This window comes from Dichotomopilus funicola (genome assembly GCF_033296635.1).
Source record: "Dichotomopilus funicola strain CBS 141.50 unplaced genomic scaffold C8A04scaffold_6, whole genome shotgun sequence".
NCBI classification, from domain to species: domain Eukaryota; kingdom Fungi; phylum Ascomycota; class Sordariomycetes; order Sordariales; family Chaetomiaceae; genus Dichotomopilus; species Dichotomopilus funicola.
Window position 1 is genome coordinate 593,372 of NW_026944027.1, and position 17,200 is coordinate 610,571.

General features: G+C 57.1%; 4 protein-coding genes across 4 annotated transcripts; 2 read left to right on the forward strand and 2 right to left on the reverse strand.

Annotated features, from left to right (window-relative positions):
- Nucleotides 1–344: 344 nt before the first annotated feature.
- C8A04DRAFT_34732 (polyketide synthase) lies at nucleotides 345–9,170 on the forward strand (the record flags this gene model as incomplete). The annotated part of the gene is made up of 10 exons (XM_062782933.1): nucleotides 345–533; nucleotides 612–698; nucleotides 789–846; nucleotides 912–1,245; nucleotides 1,325–1,662; nucleotides 1,699–2,520; nucleotides 2,623–5,796; nucleotides 5,892–7,789; nucleotides 7,882–8,205; nucleotides 8,265–9,170. 10 exons carry the CDS (start codon nucleotides 345–347, stop codon nucleotides 9,168–9,170), a joined length of 8,130 nt encoding a protein of 2,709 aa, XP_062640223.1.
- A 535-nt stretch (nucleotides 9,171–9,705) lies between these two features.
- On the reverse strand, nucleotides 9,706–11,958 carry C8A04DRAFT_25432 (ATP synthase regulation protein NCA2-domain-containing protein; the record flags this gene model as incomplete). Its single annotated transcript, XM_062779552.1, has 3 exons — nucleotides 9,706–10,055; nucleotides 10,125–11,830; nucleotides 11,942–11,958. The coding sequence occupies 3 exons, from the start codon at nucleotides 11,956–11,958 to the stop codon at nucleotides 9,706–9,708; spliced, it is 2,073 nt and encodes a 690-aa protein (XP_062640224.1).
- A 1,311-nt stretch (nucleotides 11,959–13,269) lies between these two features.
- Nucleotides 13,270–14,387, forward strand: C8A04DRAFT_25433 (C-4 sterol methyl oxidase; the record flags this gene model as incomplete). The annotated part of the gene is made up of 4 exons (XM_062779553.1): nucleotides 13,270–13,286; nucleotides 13,362–13,467; nucleotides 13,532–13,675; nucleotides 13,734–14,387. 4 exons carry the CDS (start codon nucleotides 13,270–13,272, stop codon nucleotides 14,385–14,387), a joined length of 921 nt encoding a protein of 306 aa, XP_062640225.1.
- A 460-nt stretch (nucleotides 14,388–14,847) lies between these two features.
- C8A04DRAFT_25434 (transcriptional coactivator/pterin dehydratase) lies at nucleotides 14,848–15,665 on the reverse strand (the record flags this gene model as incomplete). The annotated part of the gene is made up of 3 exons (XM_062779554.1): nucleotides 14,848–15,174; nucleotides 15,243–15,305; nucleotides 15,486–15,665. The coding sequence occupies 3 exons, from the start codon at nucleotides 15,663–15,665 to the stop codon at nucleotides 14,848–14,850; spliced, it is 570 nt and encodes a 189-aa protein (XP_062640226.1).
- Between the last annotated feature and the right edge of the window lie 1,535 nt (nucleotides 15,666–17,200).

A 17,200-nucleotide genomic window follows, 5' to 3' on the forward strand; every position in this document is an offset into this window, starting at 1 on the left:
AATATGGAACGCCTAGCGCGGCAGTACCGGGCACGACACGTCACGCCGGGTGAGTGTCGCTGCTTAGTGATAGTTTCAGTTGAGAGGAAGCGAGATCGATGGGCTGTCTCGGGCGAGGTGTGATCCGGTTGACATGACATGGCCACGAGTGATGACCGCGGGGTGCGGTGGTTCAAGTTGGGTGCACGGAAGCCATATTACCGTGCTTATACACGCAGAGCGAATATATATATATATAGGTGTGTTAGGACATGAGAGGAATCCCGTCGCTATTTCAGCAGTTCTCTGTTTCTACTCTCTTCAATACCTACTTATCCAATATCAACTTTTGATATCAAGCTACCATGAACGGTGACGAAGCTACGGCCCCGCTGGCTATTGTTGGCATAGCAAGTCGTTTCGCAGGAGGGGCCAGCAGCCCCGAGAAGCTGTGGGAGATGATGGTGGAAAAGCGGACCGGATGGAGTGAAATCCCTCCGACGCGTTTCGAGCTCGGTGGGCTATATCACCCAAATGGGGAGAGAATCGGAACGGTAGGCGGTTTTCCCCCCCCTACGTCTCATGATATAATTTTCTGCGCCGCTGCTAACTGTCTGTTGACGCGGGCCTAGACGCACGTTAAGGGGGCACACTTTCTCGAGGAGGATGTGGCTTTGTTTGATGCCGGATTCTTTGGCATGGCATCCGATTTCGCCAGCGTACGCATGTGCTACTTACTATCTCTCTTGAGTATCTTGGCAGTAATTAACTAGCTGTTAGCGGTGGAGATATCTGACATGTGCCTACAGACGCTCGACCCGCAGTATCGCATGAAGCTGGAGCTTGTTTACGAAGCTCTCGAGAGCGGTGAGTGCAACCATTCCTTTCCTTGGCTGTTCTAAGGGGGGAAGGCACCTAACTCGTGACAACAGCCGGCATCCCCTTGGAGAAAATACGCGGCACCAACACCTCGGTCTACAGCGGCATCATGTTCCGAGACTACCACGACACGCAGGTCCGCGACCCGGGCACACTACCGCGGTATTTCTCGACGGGTAACCCAGCCAGCATGGCGTCCAACCGGATCTCGCACTTTTTTGATCTGCGCGGGCCCAGTATGAGCATGGATACCGCTTGCTCGTCCACACTGACGGGGCTGCATCTCGCCTGTCAGGGCCTGCGGAAGGGCGAGTCGGAGGTCGCGATCGTCACGGGGGCGAGCTTGATGCTTAATGCTGATGTGTTTATCGGCATGTCTAATCTTGGGTGAGCTCCTCACCCCGTATACTTGGGTTCCCCTCTTTCTGTGATCCGTTCTGATATCTCGCTTCTAATACACGGTCAGCTTCCTCTCCCCCTCAGGCATCTCCTACACCTTCGACCACCGCGCCAACGGCTACGGGCGCGGCGAAGGCGGCGCCGCCATCATTCTCAAACCGCTCCATTCCGCCGTCCGCGACGGCGATCCCATCCGCGCAGTCATCCGCGAGACAGCGCTGAACCAGAACGGCAAGAGGGCCCAGACCATCACGGCACCCAGCCGGGACGCGCAGGAGGCCCTCGTGCGGGAGTGCTATGCGCGTGTGGGGGTTGACCCGGCGCTGACGGGGTTTGTCGAGGCGCATGGGACGGGGACGATGGTCGGGGATCCGTTGGAGGTGGCTGCGCTGGCGGGGGCGTTTGGTCGCGGCGAAGTACCACTACCACTGCCTCCTCCAGGCAGCTCAGGAGTTGGACAGCAGCAGCAGCAGCAGCAGCAGCAGCAGCCACCGCTGTATATCGGGTCGGTCAAACCAAATATCGGGCATACGGAGGGGGCGAGTGGGTTGGCGAGCATTGTCAAGGTTGTGCTGGCGTTGGAAAAGGGGCTGATTCCGCCTAACACGCGGTTTGAGAGGGCGAATGAGAAGTTGCGGCTTGAAGAGAGGGGCCTGGAGGTCCCGACAGAGGTACGGCCGTGGCCGTTGCTGGGTGATGGGATGCGACGGGCGTCGGTCAATAATTTTGGTTTTGGAGGGAGCAATGCGCATGCCATTCTCGAGGCTTATCTGCCGCGTCAGGCCGACGATGGGGCAGTAACTGTAAGACCGACAGGGGCACCGGCCCAGCGCATCTTCCTCCTGAGCGCCAAAGATGCCCGGGCCTGTCAACGTATGGCATCCAACTTGCGTCAGCACCTGCTCGCCATCCAGGAGTCCCAGGAGTCCCAGGAGTCCCAGGAGTCCCAGGAGGAGAAAGACGACCCAGCCTTCTGGGATGCACTAGCCTACACCCTCGGCGCCCGGCGGTCCGTATTCTCCTACACCATCGCCGTAGCAGCGGGTAACGTGTCGGGGTTAGCATCGGCGTTGGAACAGGCCGGCCCTCCTTCGCGCGCGGCCAGCTCGGTCCCGCCTCGGTTGGGATGGGTCTTTACCGGCCAGGGGGCGCAGTGGTATGCGATGGGCCGGGAGTTGATTGCCGAGTATGCGGTATTTCGCGCGGCGATCGTGGAGTGTGACCGGCATATGCAGGCCATGGGGTCGAAGTGGTCTCTCTTGGGTGAGTAACTCTCCTAGTCTCCTTCCTTTTCCTGTGTGCGTTCCTCTCCAGGTTCTCTGAGGTTCTCTAGAGAAAGAGACAGGGAGTAAGTAACACGAACAGAGGAACTCCACCGCGACGAGTCCACCAGCCAAGTCAACAACATCGTCTACAGCATCGCCCTCTCCACCTCGATCCAGATCGCCCTGGTCCAGCTGCTCCGATCCTGGGGCATCCGTCCCGCAGCCGTAACGGGCCACTCCAGCGGCGAGATCGCAGCCGCCTACGCAGCGGGGGCTCTCGACGTCCGCGGGGCCATGGCCATCGCCTACCTACGCGGGGCGCTCGTCGACAAGTTCGGCGATGAGATTGTAGGCCGCGGCGGGATGATGGCCGTGGGTTTGGGGCGTGCCGCCGTCGTGGATGGAGGGTACCTGTCCCGCATCACGGCTGGGAAGGTGGTCATTGCTTGCGTGAACAGTCAGGAGAGCGTTACTGTGTCGGGAGATCTCGCCGGGATCGAGCAGCTGGAGGGGATGCTCGCGGCTGAGGGTGTCTTTGCCCGGCGTCTGCGGGTCAACGGGGCTTTCCACTCGGAGCATATGCGCCCTATTGCTGATCTATTTGACTGGACGCTCAAGGGGTATTTGGGCTCCTCACGCTCAGACACAGACACAGATACAAACACAGATCCAGAGACAGACTTTGGATCCGTCATCTTCTCCTCGCCCAAGACGGGGAAACGGGTGCACGAGGCATCGACGCTCATCAGCCCGTCGCATTGGGTAGGCAACATGCTGCAGCCGGTCGAGTTTGAGAGCGCGTTCCGGCACATGTGCTTCGGGGAGGCCGGTTCTACACCAGACGTCGACGTGGTGATCGAAGTCGGGCCCCACGGTGCCCTAGGCGGTCCCATCCAACAACTGATGGCCCAGCCCGAGTTTAGGGACACCAACATGAACATCCCGTACTTCCCCTGTCTCATCCGCCGCCGCAACGCCATCGCCACAATGCAGCAACTCGCCATCCAACTCATCCACCGGGGCTATCCTGTCGACCTAAATGCCATCAACTTCCCACACGGCCCTCCCACTGGTCGCCCGCTAGTCCTCCACAACCTCCCATCCTACCCATGGACCCACCAAGAACGCTACTGGCGCGAGCCGCGGCTCAACAAGCTGTATCACCATGGTGGAAAACACGGACAAGGAGGCGGGCCGCACGAACTGCTGGGCATCCGCCAGCATAGCGGCGCACACCCCGTGGAACACACCTGGCGACAGGTCATCCGTGTCTCCGACGTGCCGTGGCTCCAAGACCATCGTGTGCAGTCGAGGATTGTCTACCCGGCGGCGGGGCTGGTGTGTATGGCGCTTGAGGCGGCGCATCAGCTGGTCTCGGAAGACCCGAAACGACAACAGCAGCAACAGAAACAACAGCAACAGCCGCAGGAGCAACGTGCTTCCCGCTATGACTACGAACTCCGGGACATAGACGTGGACAAAGCCCTGATGATCCCCGAGACGGGCGAGACGACGACAGGAGAGGCCGACGGCGTCGAAGTGCAAGTGACGATAAGTCCCTGCGACGAGAAGCTGCTCGGATCCCAGGGGTGGCTGCAGTTCCGCATCTGCTCGGTGTCGGGGGAGAATGTCTGGACGCAGCACTGCACGGGGCATATTGCCGTTCACAGCGCGAACCCGGTCGACAACAACAACAACAACAACCTGATCTCTTCACGGCGGAATCTGACCAAGACGGCCTACCTCGGCCAGATCCAACCCTCAACACTGTGGACAGCCCTCCGATCCGTCGGCATCCACCACGGCCCGGCATTTCAGAACCTCCGTCGGGTGTACACCAAGCGACGGGGGTCCTTGACGGTCTTTTCGGTAGCCGAGCCAAACACACAGTCATCAGCACCCTTGCTGCTACATCCAACAACGCTGGACTCGGTCTTCCAAGCCGCCTTCACGCTGATGCCCGATGCCCAGGCCGGCCGACTGCCCTGCGCCTTTGTGCCGCGGCGGATTCGCTCGTTGCGAGTCCGGTTGACGATTCCCAGGCTCGCTAGTCAGGAGTGGGCAGCGTATGCCGTGCGAGACCGGCTGGATGCGGCAAATGCTTTGCACGCTAGTGTTACCGTTGTTGATAACGTGAAGGATTCTTCCCATTCCCATTCCCCGGATGCCGATGCCGATGCTGATACCCCTCTACCCGTCATCGAACTCCACGGCCTAACCATCCAGTCCCTCGGCCAGTCCCAGGTATCCCCAGCCGAAACACACAAAACAGAAACCGACATCTGCAGCCAATGGTCCTGGGCCCCAGACCTTTCCCTCGCCGACTCGTCCCGGCTGCGAGCCCAGCTCAGTTCCCCCGTCGACCCGGCCGAGGTAGCCGTCGTCAAGGACTTGCGTCTCGCGACGATTCACTACATCCACGACACGCTGCAGAGTCTGACGCCGGGTGATGTTGAGACCTTACAGAACCAGAACCAGGACCAGAGCCATCTCGGCAAGTTGTACACCTGGATGACAACCCAACTCGAGCTAGCAAAGCAAAACGTCTTGGCGCCCGATAGTTCCACCTGGCTATCCCTATCCCCAACCACCACAACCAACGACAAAAACGACAAAACCGCCCTCCTCACCCGTGTAGCCCACACCAGCCTAAACGGCGAAATGCTCACCCGCCTCGCCACCCACGCCCCCTCCATCCTACGCCAACAAACCTCCCCCCTCGAGGTCATGCTCGAGGGTCGGCTGCTCTACCGGTACTACACCTCGGCACTCCGCTGGAACCGGTCGACGCGGCAGGTCGGCGAACTCGTCCGGTTGTGTACACACTTGAATCCACGGGCCAGGATATTGGAGATTGGGGCTGGTACGGGGGGTGGGACGCAGGTGATTCTAGATGCGTTGGGTCCGGAACGGTTGGAGAGGTATGACTTTACGGATGTGTCGTCGGGGTTTTTCGATGCGGCACGCGAGAGGTTTGCGGAGTGGGAGGGGGTGATGAGGTTTCGGAAACTGGATATTGAGTTGGATCCGACGGGGACAACGGCGGAGGATGGCGGTGATGGCGGTGATGGCGGTGATGGTCAAGGGTTTGAAGCGGGCGGGTATGATTTGGTGATTGCGTGTCAGGTGTTGCACGCGACCAAGAGCATGGTGCGGACGCTGGAGAATGTGAGGAAATTGTTGAAGCCGGGCGGTAGGTTGGTGTTGCTGGAGACGACGAGGGATGAGTTAGATGTGTCGTTTTGTTTTGGGTTTCTGCCGGGGTGGTGGTTGGGTATGTGCTTCTTCGCTTTTTCCGTTCCCCCTTTTTTCGAGTAGTTCCATGGGTCCACCACTGCTAGTGTGCTAATGACGCTCCGCTCTATCCAGGCGAAGAAGAAGAACGCAAGACAACCCCCTCGCTCACGATCCCCTTCTGGCACCAAGTCCTATCCGAAAGCGGCTTCACGGGGGTCGACTTGGAAGTCCACGACTGCGACAGCGAGGAGTACTACTCGGCCAGCACCATCCTGTCCACGGCCAAGCCGACAGACCCCGGTGTTTCCCCTAAAGTGCCCGTGTGTATCATAACAGGCCGTTCCCCGCCACCAACCCCCTGGCTAACCGAGCTCCAAACCGCGATCACTTCCATCACCAACGGGCCCCTACCCACAATCGAGTCACTGGAGTCCTTACCAGCGTCCTTGGAATCAGCCGGCGGCAAGATCTACATCGTCCTGGCCGAAGCCGACCAACCGCTCCTAGCCTCCGCCAGCCCAGCCGAGTTCCAAGCCATCGTGAAGCTAGCCTCATCCCACTGCCGCGGCGTGCTCTGGGTCACCCGCGGCGGTGCGATGGAAAGCAAACAGCCGCTGATGAGCTTGGCCACGGGGCTGCTGCGGACGCTGCGGAGCGAGTATCGAGGACGTACGGGGTTTGTGTCGTTGGACTTGGATGCGGGGAGGGGGGCTTGGACCGGGGGGACGGTGGATGCTGTCGTGAGGGTTTTGCGGGGGGCGTTTATGACTGGCGGGAAAGATGGGGATGAGGATAAAAGGGGCGATGAGGACGATGAGGACGAAGTGGACTGTGTGAAGATGCGGGATTTCGAGTACGCGGAACGAGACGGCATCATCCACATACCGCGGGCGTTCAAGCACACAGAGCTAAACCACTGCCTAGCATCGCAGCGGGCTTCCTCTTCATCAACAACACCCAGTAGTACCCAGCCCCAGCACCAGCCCATCCTCCAACCCAACCGCCCCCTACACCTAACCATCGGCACCCCCGGCCTCCTCGACACCCTCCTCTTCACCGACGACACCGACGCGACCCTACACCCCCTACCGCCGGACCACATCGAACTCGCCCCGACCGCCATCGGCCTCAACTTCCGCGACGTCATGGTAGCCATGGGCCAACTCGACGGCGAAGGGACCAGAGGCAGATTAATGGGCTACGAATGCGCCGGCACCATCACCCGCTTGGGACCCCTCGCAGCAGCGCAGGACACCGGTTTAGCCGTAGGCGACCGCGTCTGCACTCTCCTCCGCGGTCAATGGTCAACCCGCCCCCGCACGCCCTGGACCAACGTCGTGCGGATCCCACCTTCGCTAAGTGACGCCGACGCGGCGTCTTTGCCCGTCGTGTTTGCTACGGCGTACATTGCCCTGCACGAGACGGCCCGTATCCAACCGGGTGAGACCGTGTTGATCCACGCGGCCACGGGCGGGGTCGGGCAGGCGGCTATTATCCTCGCGCAGTTGGCCGGGGCGGAGGTGTTTGCTACGGCGGGCACGCCGGGGAAGAGGGCGTTTTTGGCTGGGAAATTTGGGATTTCGGAGGATCGGATCTTTTCGAGTCGGGATGTGTCCTTCGCGGCTGGGGTGCGGGCACAGACGCGTGGCGGGCGTGGGGTGGACGTGGTGGTGAACTCGTTGGCGGGTCAGCTGCTGCAGGAGAGTTTGGGGTGTTTGTGTGAATTTGGCCGGTTTGTGGAGATTGGGAAGCGGGATATGCTGGGGCATAGTGGTCTGGATTTGTATCCGTTCCTGCGGAATGTCTCGTTCATGTCGGTGGATTTGCCTGCGTGGATGGACCGGCGCGGGGAGGTCATCTCACGCGTATTAAGGGAGGTCGTGGCGCTTCTGGAGCAGAAGCATATCGCGCCTGTGAGCCCGGTTACTGTGTTCCCCGTGTCTGAGGTGGAAGAGGCGTTCCGGGTCATGCAGGCCGGGCAGCACATGGGGAAGATTGTGGTGTCTGTTGGCGAGGAGGATTCTGTACCGGTATGTTTTCCCCCTGCAATCATTTCGACCCGAGTGTACCTGAGTGAATGTAGACAACAGCGGATACAGTACAGCATTGACAGATAAAACAGGTCCTCCCACACGCAGCACCTCTCCGTCTCCGCCCAGACGCCTCGTACCTAATCGCCGGCGGCCTAGGCGGCATCGGACGCTCGCTGTGCGAATGGATGGCCGAACACGGGGCGCGCCAACTAATCGTCCTGTCTCGCTCGGCGTGTCAGGAGCAGGTGGCCGCCGCGTTTGACGACGACGAGCTGTTTGGCGAGCAGGGGTGTCAAGTGCGTGCCGTGGCCTGCGATATTGCCGACGAAGCGCAGCTCTGCGAAGCCCTACAACAGCGATGTGCCGATTTGCCGCCTATTCGGGGTGTGATTCACGCTGGTATGGTTCTCAAGGTATGTTCTGGACTTATTCCCTTTGGACACCGACACACAAATACTTACTGAGAGTCCAGGACTCAGCCTTCGAAAACATGACCCTCCCCACCTTCCAAACCGTCCTCCGTTCCAAAGTCCAAGGCACCTGGAACCTACACACCCACCTACCCCACGACAGCCCAGACCACCTCGACTTCTTCATCATGCTCTCCTCCCTCAGCGGCGTCGTCGGCAGCCCCGGCCAAGCCAACTACGCAGCCGGTAACGCCTTCCAGAACGCCCTGGCCCAATTCCGTCGCGCCCGTAACCTCCCTGCTGTGTCTGTCGATTTGGGCATGGTGCAGACTGTTGGCCATTTTGCTGCTGCTGCTGCTGCCCAGCATGATACAACACAGGCGGGCGCTAACACCAACATCGGCGAACGGCTGACGCGAGACGGGTTCACGTCCATCACTGAGACGGACGTGCGCCGCATGTTGGAGTGGTGCATTCTGCAATCATCACCCTCGTCGACACCGTCCGGGCCAGCCCAAATCACAACCTGCATCAACACCGGGCCCGGCCCGCACTGGACCAAAGCAGCATGGTGTCAAGAAGGCCGTTTCGCCGGTCTACGATACCGGCACACCACAGCGCAGAGCAGCGACAGCCCTGTTGCGGCGGCCTCTTCCTCCAGCGGGAAAGACAACGAAAAAGGCAGTTTGCGCGACCATCTCGCTGACAGCGACTTATCGACCGCCGAAGCCGCCGAGGTAATCTGTCGGGGGTTGGTCAAGAAATTGGTGACTATGTTTGGGCTGGTCGAGGGGGATGTGTTGCCAACCGAGAACCTGGCGGCTTATGGGGTCGATTCGTTGGTGGCGGTTGAGTTGCGCAATTGGATTGTTTCGCAGGTGCGCGCGGATGTTTCCATTTTTGAGTTGATGCAGAGTTCGTCGTTGGCCGAGTTGTCGGGGAAGCTGGCTGCGATGCGGAAGAATTGAAGCGGGGTCAAAGATATTAGTATTATGCCGGGTTGAAGAGTAGGAAATAGACGTGGTATGTCGAAGAGAGTGCCGATTAGTTCACCTTTTTCGGTCGAGTTTCGCGTAACACTGTCGTTGTTTGTGAACGATGTTGTGTGCAAGTCGGGAACCAAAAGAATAGACTTAGTGGTGAGGGTTAGGGTTGGTTATGGAAAGGGCCGACAGTGAATATTATATACGAGTCGTCGTCAACCGGCCGTCGGTTAACACCAGAGTAAACACTCACCAAAATGTTCGGCCGATCGCCTACGACCTATTCATTGACCTAGTGATGTCCAGAGCCGCCTCGGCAGCTTCTCCATTCCTAATCTATGCGCCTACCACACGTTGAAAATGCTCGAATGCGGTACCCAATGCTTGCACGCCTGCTTCCCATTTCCAGCCCAGCCCCAGGATCCATTGCAATGCTCCACTATCCACCTATCCGTAGATGAATAACATATCTGTAGATGAACAATCACATCCTTTTTCATCTCTCTGTCTTCTTATTCCCCTACTTCATCCTACTCAACCACTCAGCATACGCCCACCGAATCCTCTCCAACGCCTTCATCTGCACCTGAATCCCCTTGAGATTCGCCAGCTCGTCCAAGTCCTCGATAAACTCCTTCTCCACATCCCCCGGCAGCACGCCGTGAGCCAGCCCGCGTAGGACGTGCACCTCGCACACGAGTAGCCCGTGGTCGCGGTACGAGATGACGCTGTTTTGTGAGGTTGTCGCCTCCGACAGGATGCGGTCGATTTTGCGCAGCACCCGCACGCTGCGCTGCACGCGCCGGCCTTGTCGTAGGCCCTTACGGCTGCCGAAGACTGTGCGGAGGTATTGGAATACGCCGATGGAGACTAGGAAGTGTTGGTGTTAGTGAAAGCGAATGCAAGTTAGGAATGGAAGGGGAAAATATAAGAACGCACCCAAAACGCCAGGCGTCAGCCCGACAAAGCCAAACACCAGCTCCTGGCTCTTCAACAGCGCATCAATACCGCTGATGGCCACCTCCAGATCGACCTTGGTCTTCTGCACCTGGATGAGCAGCGACCGGACGAGGTCCCCCCGAATGGCGCCCACAATCGGCCGCCTCAGGTCGTTCTCATACGCCCTCAAGACCGGCGTCACATCCCCCTCCTTCACCTTGGTCCGGATCTCACCAATATCAAAATCGCTGATCGACGCTCTGCCCACCGCCACACTCGGGTTATCCACCGCAAACTGCACCACCATCCTCTCCAAACTATCCCGGTCCGCCTTGAGGCTGTCCCGGCTCATGATGGCAATCTCACTGTTGGCGTCATGCCGGATGGTGCCAATGATCTTACGCACCGGCTGCACCACCCAGTTGAACCAAAAGTCGCGCGACGTCGCGCCCAGGTCGCGGATCCAGTTGATGATGTCGTCCTGGCGGCGGAACAGGATGCGCAGGATGGTGGAGGACGAGACGAGCAGCGCGGCCGCCGGCAGCCAGTACCGCACCAGCCGGGACGGCCGGCCATGCTCACGCGCGAGGTCAGTCATGGCCACGCGGTGGTCAGGCAGGCCGCTCTCGAGGAGGCCGAGGAGGCGGCGGGCGAGGGCAGCGGGGCGCTCGGCTGGGTGGGAGTCTTCGATGTGGATGGAGAGTTCGGGGTCTTCGTTGACGCCGGCGAAGACTTTGTCTTCGAACTCCGACACCGACAGGTCAGAGAATATAACGGACTGGAGGATCATATCCATGAGAGCTACGCTCCGCTCCAGGAGACCCTTCCACTCGTCGTTGTTGCTGCCTTCTTCGGCGTTCCCAAAATTGAGACCTTCGTCTAACAGCACACCCAGGCCGGTCGCGGTGGTTTCCCGCAGCCTTCGGAGTCGGTCTTGGTTGTGCCGGGCTTCGGAACGGCCGATGTCGACGCGGGAGAGGATCTTCCGCTGTATGTCGGCGATGGACCGCTCCGCAACGCTTTGTCGTACGATACTGTAGAACTGGAACCAGTGCCGCGACAGGGAAGGATACAGCTTCTTGAAGCCTTTCGGCTTGGGGTGGGCATCGGTGCCGTCCGGCTCGGCTTTTGAAACCACTTCCTCGGCCGTCTCGACTACCGGACTAGGCGGTAACTCGTCTCGGTACATGCGCTGAAAACGTTCGATGCTCTCGTAATAGATCTCCTTGGACCATCTCAACATACGCAGTGGTGAGGTTTGCACGGTGTACACAAAACTATACGGGTACGACGTTACAATCTCGTCCCAGTACCAGATATCGTCGCTGAGCGGGATGATCTGGTCGAGGAGCGTGTTCATCAAGAGGCCGTACGTCTGCACCGTGGCCTTGCCCACCAGAACCCACTCCACGTCGGTCTCATACTGGCTCTTGGCCTCAAGCAGTTCGATAGACGGGACTTCTCCAGTCAGGCCGGACTGTTTCAGCAGCCTCTGCAGCCGTGGGGCGGACAGGTGAGCCCCTGAGATAGAACCGGACGACAGCGACTTGACGATGCTCAGTAGCTCGTCGAGCCGAGGAGATGCGAGGGCTGATGTGGCCGCCGCCACACCCTCTACACCTTGCAACTCGACATCATGGTCCGGTGCGTAGGTCAAGGGCGCTAGAGAGAGCCGGTCAATCCGTGCATCCAGGCGGTGGACCTGGCTGAGTAGGGAGAAATTGTTAAGTTAGCCTTGCTCTTTTCCTCCAGCGTAGCGGAAATTGTGAAAAGTTATGATAAGATTGGATAGGTAGATCGTAGGCAGTGTTACTGACTCGGCCACGATAGACATTGTGAGTGCTCCTCTCCTCCCACCCGACGAGGCTCAACTCTCGACGCCAAGACCAAAGCTTGTGAGCTGAGAAACTATTGTGGTATGTTTTCCCGGTAAAATGTGATCCCGGATTGCCCCTCGCAACGAATGCGCGTTCAAAGTGGCGAGAGAGAGTTGCGAGATTGCGTGGCCCGGAACCGCGAGCCTCCCAACGCAACGGATGGGCCGAGATCCGATCAGGTCATGTACTTGGGCCGGATATTGTGAGCTCCGAAGGGCGGGCCGGGGAGCTCGTGATCGGGTTGGTCAAAATCCACAACGAGGGGCCGGTCGTTGGGGCGCCTCTCTCTCTCTGTTTGGGCAGTTGGGCCAAAAGTGGAAAATTTGGTGGGTTGTGGGTTATTGTTGCGGGCAGAGCTTCGGGTTCGATGAGGTCATGGTCTTGAAGCCCAGTTAATGTGGTTCACTGGGTTTGAGTCTTTTTTTCACTCTAAAACGGTGCGAAAATCGGATGGAGAAGGCAGCTTCTCTCGGATTATAGTTCTAAAGGGGTCAAAATGTTACGGGAAGGTCAGAGCCAACAAAACAACAGAGATTCATCTGGAATGTCGTACCTTGGACGAAACTTGGGCTATGATTTCATACCTCGCCCAAGTTTCCAAGGTCCAACCAAACAAGCAACTGATATCCTGTAGATGCAAGGGCATTTTGTTTATTCGCATAACTGCATGGCATAAGGCGACTGAGCTCATACTCGATATGTGAATCGCGGGGACAACCCGGGGGTGTTCAACTTCTGTTAACCTTTGTCGGGGTTTCAACCATGCTGATAACCCTTTGCACACCATAAATTCACGTTCTTTGAGAAAGGAGTTCGTCACCTTGTGGCGATCTTAGAACCTCCGACTCCATCCTGGAATGCACTTAAACGAGTATGCGATCTTGACCGTCTTGCCGTCTTGGCAGGCACCATCCACCGGGGGCCAAGCTCAGCAGTTCAACTGATCTCCGACATCCAATCGAAAGCTCCCATACGCCCCACATGGCGTCCTCGGAAGCGGAACGCTTGCTTCGTCTGTGGGCCGATTCTGGCGCGCTGGGACCAAGGGGACCAGAGATTGCGACCATCCGCCGATAAAAATCCATTCCACCCCTTAACGCTTTTCTGCCGTTCCCTTTTCAAACACCACTATCGCGCCACGGATTGCTCACTTGCGAGGCGGTCCCTTTTCCTTGACACCAGTCGGTCTGAATCGTTCGGGAACCTTATCTACGGATCTTTTCTTTAATTCCCTTCTTCCTGCTCCGACATTGTCGGCACCGCCCGAGATGGCGTCCGCAGTTCTGTAAGTTCACCGCGATCTCAAACCCAGCGAACGCGTTGGCGTGACAGGTCAGACTGACTCGATATTTCTTTTTAGCAACGCGACCATTGACGGTCTAAGCACGTCGGCCTCGATTACGACCGTCTTTGAGGAGGTCTCCAAATACAATGTCCACCTCAATGTCTTCGAGCGCCTCTGGGCCGTACGTTCCACACCGACCTTCTTTTGCCACATCATATGACCCGGCCGTGCTAACAACACCATAGTCGTGGTACCTCTGGATGCAGAACGATACCATCGCGACCGGTATCATGAGCTTCGTCATGCACGAGATCGTCTATTTCGGCCGCTCATTGCCATGGATGATTATCGACGCCATTCCCTTCTTCAACAAATACAAGCTTCAAAACGTTAGTCCTCACCGCTACATACTCGATAACCCCCAATGGAGTCCTGACAAATTCACAGACCAAGGTCCCCACATGGAAGGAGCAGTGGCAATGCGCCGGGCTTGTCCTGATCAGCCACTGCACCGTCGAACTCCCCCAGATCTGGCTCTTCCACCCCGTCGCCACCTACTTCGGCCTCGATTACGGCGTTCCGTTCCCGCCCGCCTGGAAGATCGCCATGCAGATTGCCATCTTCTTCGTCGTCGAGGACTCCTGGCATTACTGGTTCCACCGGGCGCTCCACTACGGCCCGCTCTACAAGTCGATCCACAAGCTGCACCACACCTACAGCGCGCCCTTCGGCCTCGCCGCCGAGTACGCGTCCCCGATCGAGGTCATGCTCCTGGGTTTCGGTATTGTCGGAACCCCCATCATCTGGGTCTCGCTCACTAAGGACATGCACTTGGTCACCATGTACCTGTGGATCGTGCTCCGCCTGTTCCAGGCCATCGATGCCCACTCCGGCTACGACTTCCCTTGGAGCTTGCGCCACATCCTGCCCTTCTGGGCCGGTGCCGACCACCACGATCTGCACCACGAGCGCTTCATTGGCAACTACGCCTCCAGCTTCCGTTGGTGGGACTACTGCCTCGACACCGAGGCCGGTGAGGATGCCAGCAAGAAGCGCCGTGAGCGCAAGCTGGCGGAGATCCGGGCCAAGAAGGCGCAGTAAGCGCCATACACTTCTCTCACGAGAAGAGTGCCATGGGTTTTGCTGGGCTTGATGTCCTGCAAAGCCCTCAACAAGGCACGAGCCCGAGCCTGTTGGCTAAGGATAGATGCTGGCTCGGCATTACATTGATCGGGGTAGGGGAAGAAAAAAACAACAACTACTTGGACACACCACTCCAGTAGATACGACATCGTGATGATGAGAAGACATACGAGAACCGCGGTTAACTTACAAAACCACAACAAAGGCATAAAGACGGGACAGGGAAACGGCGCGGTCTTGGACGGCGTTTGCATGGTTGGCGGTCCTATTAATCCTTAATATTACTCCTTTCCTGCTTGTACATAGGCGTTACGCAGAGCAGAAAGCCTGGCAATACATTAATTTTTAGACTCAAACGGAAAGTCAAAAAAACCGTAAACGCATACCATGTCGTCTTGCACGCTTGCATTCTCACCTCTCATTCCTTCTTCACTCCCTTTGGAACACAACAATCACCCGCAGCTCCCACCACCCTGTCCGCTAGCCCGGCTAAACCACACGTTTCCCCTCCACCCTGCTGCTGCTGCTGTGCCGACTGGCTTTGCTGTCCTTGTCCTTGTTCACCACTAGCGGGTGATGATACAGCCGAGGGGGAGACGGGACCAGAAGCGGAAGTGGCAGAGGCGGGGACGACCTCACCAAAGTCAGCGGCAAGCTTGTCACAAATAATGGCTAGGTCGATGTCCTTGGCTGAGAGGCCGGGCGGGCTGTGGGTGGTCCAGCGGATGAAGGTTGTGTTGAAGACCTGTGGGTTGGTTGTTTTGAGTTGAGTTTGGGTTCAAATAAATAAAACAATTAAACAAGGGGGCGCACATTGGACCATTCTGGATGATGGTTTTTGAGCTTGCATTGGAGTGAAACGGCTGTCATGAAATCCTAACGGGGGGGATGGTCAGTTTAGTTATTAAGGTTTGCTTTTCTTTCCCTTTGGCCGTGAAGCTAAAGACGGCGGGTGTTGACGCCGTAATGGTAGAGAAATATATCATTCAAACACATAATTTTCCAAGCTGGGGGCGCTGGGAATGGCAGAAAGTGAAATGTAACGTAAATATTTACCCAGGTTTTCGCAAATGTCTTGAACTTAAACTCGCGCTCCAGCGCTTGGCCATGCATGCCGAGAACCCACCGTCCACCGTTGGCTTTAAGAAGTGGTGAGACAGAGTCATTCGGTGGCTTGACGTCAGATCCAGATGTAAATCGTGGCGCCGAGGCGTTGTTACCCGTATCGGTTGACATGGTGGGCGTAGTACTGAGAGGGCGAACACAGGGACGAAGATAAGAAAGTTGGTGTGGTGGTTGGGGTTTGGAAATTGAAAATCGAATGAGTGGGTGCTCTGGATGAAGCCGAGTGGGACAGTATGCCCTCGCTCTCGTGAAGAAAGAGGATCGCATGATCTGATGTTGTCTCGTTCCTTCAGCAAAATTACCTTTGTCTTTGAGGGACTGTGGCAGCAGAGGAGCAGCCGCGCACATGAGATGGAGGAGCATGATTTCGCGTACGGTAATTACGTGATAATCGCCATGATTGGTTGAAGAGTGGTATTTTTCACAACGCTCATCGCTCAACGTCACAATATCTGTACATTTGGAGCTCTCTAGCCGTGGAGAAGGCAAGGGAGAAAAGAAGAGGAGATATGAAAATGTACCTCGTCTCTTTGTTATGCTTTTCGGCGCTGGAAATTCACCGTGTAATGCGGATTGATTTGCTGCCATCGCGAAACATAAATTTGGGTTTCCATGCGGCACAACTCAGCACGCTCGATCTACTGCAAGCCTCAATAAGGGCGACAGAGAATTAAATTGAAGCAATGCTACCTGTGGTATTTCGCTTACTGATAAACCCTTGTGTGGCACGGTGTGCAATGGAACGAGGTTGTTTCCGCATGAAGCCAAGTAAAGGTTTGTACTCCGTATACGCGATGTGTTGCGTCGTTGCTGTCTGCAGCGTATAGCTCTGCCCTGTCTTTGGAGGAGCATACCCAAAAAGGAAACATTCCCAAGTTCGGCGTTGCGATACTCGCGAGTGTGAAACTGGCACTTTTCCTGTCAACGATTACTGATCCCAGACTTTTGACATTACACTACGCGCGGGATTATCCTAAGTAGGTAATTACTCTCCAAGCCGTGGGATTACTTATTGTTGGGATGCCACGGCCACATTAGGAAATTGAGCATTGGTTAAGGTGCATTGGCTAGGAACGGAGACAAGATGCTAAACACATGAACACAGGAATCTAGAAGGGAACGTTGATAAAATGTCCGTACACGTAACTTACGCTTCGCCAGTCACGTGAGGGGCGCCGGAATTCGGAAAATATTGGCTGCTCGCGCCAAGCCCAACAAATGGAACGAGCTCCTCTGTTTTCACCCCCCACCATCCACCTTCGTCGCGATATTTGAACTGCTGACAAAGCACTCAAACCATCCGTTGAGCTAGGATGCGCATCAATTACCTTCCTCGACAGCATCGTGACGGGTAACTAAATATTTGTTGATCGGAAAGTCGCAGACCGTTTACCGGATCACGCGCGCGAAGCAACAGCAGTGTCCTGAGCACGTAAGCTGTTCCCATTGCCGCACCTTGTTGCCATATTTTCTTTAGGTACTTGGAGTTCGGCGTTAAGCAGCTACAGATTATTCTCCCCAAGTCTCATCGCGCGACCATCAAATTTGAGAAACCGGGCGCCTCACGAGTCACGGCCAAACAAACAAACACACACACGGCGGCGAATTCCTCAATCCTGAATTCCGCTGCATCTCATCGGGCCCGC